Below are 4941 nucleotides of genomic sequence, written 5' to 3'. Positions count from 1 at the left end.
GCTGAACAATATAGAGTAGGATCAGAAACATATTATGCACCCTGTCTTGGGAGTTTTTTTTATCTCCAAACCTACTTTGGATAATGTTTCAGCTATTAAGGCTATTCTCAAAAGCTTTGAGTTGGTTTCTAGCCTTAGAATTAATTTTGCTAAGAGTCAATTTGGTGCAATTGGCCAATCTGAGGAGTGGTGTACTCTTGCAGCAGATATCTTGAATTGTGGTCCTCTGCAGTTCCCATTTATATACCTAGGGATGCCTATAGGTGTTAACCCTAGAAGGAAGGTGGTGTGGGAGCCTCTAATCAGAAAATTAGAGGCCAAACTGAACAAATGGAACCAGAGAAGTCTATCTATGGCTGGCAGAATTACTTAAATTAATGTTGTCTTGACAGCTTTGCCTTTGTTCTATATGTCCTTTTTTAGGGCCCCTACAACAATCATTAAGAGGCTCACTGCTATTCAAAGACAATTTCTTTGGGGTGGAAACTTAGAAGGAAAAAAGATAGCTTGGGTTGCTTGGAATCAAGTGTGTGCTCCTAAAGAAAAGGGAGGGTTGGGTGTCAAAGATATCAAGGCTTTTAATAGAGCTCTCCTTATCAAGTGGAAGTGGTTGATGTTTCAGCAGCAAGATCATCTATGGAGCAGAATTCTTACTTCAAAATACAGGGGTTGGAGAGGCTTGGAAGAGGGACCTCCTAAGCAGATTTTTTCCTCTTGGTGGTCTGATTTAAGATCTGTTACTCAGCACAGCAGCATGGCTGCTGTCAATAAGCATTTTCGCTGGAATTTGGGCAGTGATGATCAAATCCTTTTTTGGGAAGACTCTTGGGTGGGAGAAGGAATTGCTCTTAAAGATAAATACCCATATTTATATCAGGTAACATCCCAAAAATTAAAGACAGTGGCAAGCATGGGAATCTTTGGAGAACATGGTTGGGAGTGGCAATTTTCTTGGAGAAGATGTCTTTTTGACAGCGAACTGGGGGGTGTTTCAGCTTTTATTGACCAAACTGCAGTAATAAACACTAATGCAGCTTTAGGGGATTCTTGGGTGTGGGGAGTTGAGCCAAGTGGGATTTTTTCTACAAACTCTGCTTATAATTGTATCAAAGCTGACCAGTTACCTTCCCAGCCTATTACTGGCTTTCGTCAGCTATGGGAAATCAAAATCCCCCCTACAGCCCTAGCTTTTGCTTGGCGACTTCTCAGGGATAGGCTTCCATCTAAGGAAAACCTTATTAGGAGGCAGATTGTCCTTCAAAATGACCTCTGCCCCTTCTGCCAAAGTCAAGTTGAATCTGCATCCCACCTTTTTTTCTCTTGTCATAAAATAATGCCCTTGTGGTGGGAATTTTATTCCTGGGTCAAGGAAGTTAGAGCTCTGCACAACAATCCTATGGAGAACTTTCTTCAGCACTGCTCCTTGGCTGCCTCGAGGAACTCTAATAGAAGGAGGAAGGTCTGGTGGATAGTAGCTACAAGATCCATTTGGAACCTCAGAAATGACATGATTTTTAATAATCAGCCTTTCGTCATTTCCAAGACTGATTTCAATTGACTGATCAATTGTTGAATTAAAATAGGAGAGTTCCCTGTAAAAATAATATCATCAAAGTAGACCAAAATATTGTGCAGTAACAATGATTGCTATAATTATTAATAGTGTTTCTAATATTGTCACATGCAGTTTATTCAGCATATTTGTGGTGCTTTTGCAGGGTTGCAGGGAAAAAGATGGCAGTGGTGGTGGTTTGCTCTTACTTACTCGATTTGGAAGCATAGGAACAACATTATTTTCTCCAATACGACATTATTTTCCCTACGCTGTATCAAATCTCTAACCAATAACAGCAACCTATCATCCTCTTGGGAAGTCATAAGGAGGAACGGTGGGAATTGAACTTTAAATTGAGGGGAAACTTATTTGATAATGAAGCTACAATGGCTGCTGAATTCCTAGAGGAAACAGTAGGGCTAGCAGTACAGCAACAAGGAGCAGACTGATGGGTTTGGAAGCAAGACTCGAGTGGAATCTATTCGACCAGAACTGCATATAAGTTTCTGCTGGGGGAAATAAGGGGGGAATCAGAGGATGGGACTTTCTCGCATCTGTGGAGACTTAAAATACCACCTAAGGCAAAGGTATTTACATGGAGGCTCATCAAAGACCGTTTACCAACCAACATGAATTTAAGAGGAAGACAAGTGGAGATAGCTGATCCATTGTGCCCATTCTACAACAATTTGGATGAAGATGCAGCGCACCTTTTCTTCAACTGTAGCAAGGTACTTCCCTTGTGGTGGGAGACAGTCTCATGGGTCAAATCAGTGGGTGCTTTCCCAAAAGAATCGAAAGACCACTTCATGCATCATAGCAGATCGAATGCTACACGAACAAGGCTTTTTGTATCACTAGAGGGTAGATTTTTATTGAGGCTTTAGCAGATGTATTAGCCATAATATGGTTCCTAATTAAACTGTATTAGTTTTTTCTAAGGAACCATATGTATGGGATCCTATCTATGTACAAAGTACCTCTGGTACTTCATCACTATTTACATAATGAAATATTTATATATTTTTGCCGATAAAAAAAAAACCATGCAGATGATAGCAACACACTAACAGCAGTACCAGATATCACACAGATAACAGCATCAGACAATAATTCCAACCAATAGGAAATCATGATACATATAAAGATAGTCTACCAAACAATTTATCTACCAAAAAAATACAGCAGTATATGTGTATATAAATGCTACGACAAATGTCAAAACAGTAGTCTATCATAATACATATAAAGATAGTAGACCGTACAAACATACCTGGAGTTGCTATAATCAAAGAGCTTCCACAACAACGCCAATTAGCAGTAGTAAATGATAAGCCTAAAAAAAAGCATACAGAAATTATCCATAGTGTATTTAAACCCTTTTAAAGCCTATTATCTACATTTCAATTAAAATACAACATCCATAATCAACTTAAACCAGTAAAAAAAGAAAATTTCACTGCAATAATAAACAAATTCTGGCCAATAAGGCAATTTTGCCTATCATAGTCAAAATTTTGCCCAATAATGCCATTTGGTTTAACCAATGCTCTGACTTCTTTTCAGTGTTTGATGAACCATATTTTCCAACATGCTTTAAGGAAATATGTGTTAGTGTTTTTTGATGATATATTGGTATATAGTTCCACATGGCATGAACACTTATGCCATCTAGAGGTTGTATTCAAAGTATTGAAAGAAAATGTTTTGTTTGCTAAGTTGTCTAAATGCTCTTTTTGTGTATTGGAGATAGAGTACTTGGGACATATAGTTTCAGGTGAAGGAGTTGCTATGGATGCTACTAAGGTTCAGGCAGTTCTAGAGTGGCCTACACCACTCAATATCAAGCAGCTAAGAGGTTTCTTAGGCCTCACTGGTTACTATCAAAGGTTTATCAAAGGATATGCAAAGCTTGCTGCACCATTGACAGATTTACTTAAAAAAGAAGCATTCAAGTGGACATTAGAGGCAAAGACAACATTTGTTCAATTGTAGAAAGTCATGACTTCAGCTCCAGTGTTAGCTCTTCCTAATTTCCAGCTGCCCTTCATTCTGGAAACTAATGCTTCCGACACTGGTATTGGAGCAGTATTACATCAAAATGGCCATCCAATAACATTTTTTTCCAAGAAACTCGCACCTAGAGTGCAAAAGAAATCTGACTAATTTAGAGAGATGTTAGCAATTGTTGAAGCTATAGCTAAGTTCAGGCACTACTTGCTGGGACACAAATTTATTATCAAAACTGATCAAAAAAGCTTGAGATCATTGATGGAACAACCCCTACAGACACCTGAACAGCAGCAGTGGTTACACAGGTTTTTGGGATATGATTGTGTGATTGAATACAAGGCCAGAAAGGAAAATCTAGCTGCTGATTCTTTGTCATGAATGATGATGCTGTCTTGGTCTGAACCTCAAGCTAGTATACTGCAGAAGATTGAACAAGCCACTATAAAGAATGTTGCATTGCAGGAACTGATACAGTTGTGTAAACAACAACCAGAATCACAGACAAATTACACAATCAAGGGTAATTTGTTGTATTGGAAGAATCGGGTAGTAATTCCTGAGGAAAAAGAATTGATTCAAATGTTGCTGAAAGAATTTCATAACTCTCCCATAGGGGGCATGCTGGGATAAAAAGAACTACAACTAGAATTGCAAGCCAATTCTACTGGACATCCAGCATTCAGAACTACAGTGGAGTAAGGGAGAGGGGAACATTGATGTTAACAGGATATCCAGCATTCAGGAGAAATTAAATGAGGTGGAGGACTTAGCTTCTAATCGTATTTTGACTGATCAAGAGCTCAAAATCAGAAACTCCCTTCAGCAGGAGTTATGGAATGTATCAAATGCAGTGGAATCCCTTTTGAGACAAAAATCTAGGATATCTTGGCTGAAGGAGGGGGACTGCAATTCTGGGTATTTCCACAAAATTATAAATTTTAGGAGAGCTTTCAATGTTATTCCAGGTATCTCTATTGATGGGGTGTGGGTCCAGCAACCCAATACAGTCAAGAATGCAGCTGTTAATTATTTCCAGACCAGATTTTCTGAACAGGATTATTCTAGGCCTTTTTTGGATGGGGTTCCTTTTAAAGCTATTTCTCAAAGGCAAAGAGAGCAGATGACTGCCCCCTTCTCTGACCTTGAGCTCAAAGAAGCTGTGTGGAATTATGGAGGTGACAAATGCCCTGGGCCAGATGGCCTTAACTTCAACTTTATCAAAAAAATTTGGGATATCATGAGACCAGAGTTTAGAAGGTTTGTAGATGAGTTCTATGCCCATGGCAGCTTTCCTAGAGGAAGTAATGCTTCCTTTGTGGCATTGATTCCTAAACTGAACCATCCTCAGTCATTCAATGATTATAGGCCTATAT

At 38.9% G+C, this 4941-nt stretch overlaps 1 protein-coding gene across 1 annotated transcript; it reads left to right on the top strand.

The window, feature by feature from the left end:
* Positions 1 to 2184: 2184 nt before the first annotated feature.
* On the top strand, positions 2185 to 3550 carry LOC114384105 (uncharacterized mitochondrial protein AtMg00860-like). Its single transcript, XM_028343775.1, has 2 exons — positions 2185 to 2286; positions 3305 to 3550. Exons 1-2 carry the CDS (start codon positions 2185 to 2187, stop codon positions 3548 to 3550), a joined length of 348 nt encoding a protein of 115 aa, XP_028199576.1.
* Positions 3551 to 4941: the final 1391 nt, after the last annotated feature.

The sequence above is a fragment of the Glycine soja genome, chromosome 14 (assembly GCF_004193775.1).
Source record: "Glycine soja cultivar W05 chromosome 14, ASM419377v2, whole genome shotgun sequence".
Classification (NCBI taxonomy): domain Eukaryota; kingdom Viridiplantae; phylum Streptophyta; class Magnoliopsida; order Fabales; family Fabaceae; genus Glycine; species Glycine soja.
This window is presented reverse-complemented; position numbering and strand designations above follow the sequence as displayed.

What these genes read in the sequence shown, in the direction of transcription:
- LOC114384105 (XM_028343775.1), top strand. Translation starts at nt 2,185, where the DNA reads ATGAATTTAAGAGGAAGACAAGTGGAGATAGCTGATCCATTGTGCCCA. An exon ending in TTTTCTTCAACTGTAGCAAG is followed by an intron (nt 2,287 to 3,304) that starts GTACTTCCCTTG and finishes TGTGTATTGGAG; the next exon opens with ATAGAGTACTTGGGACATAT.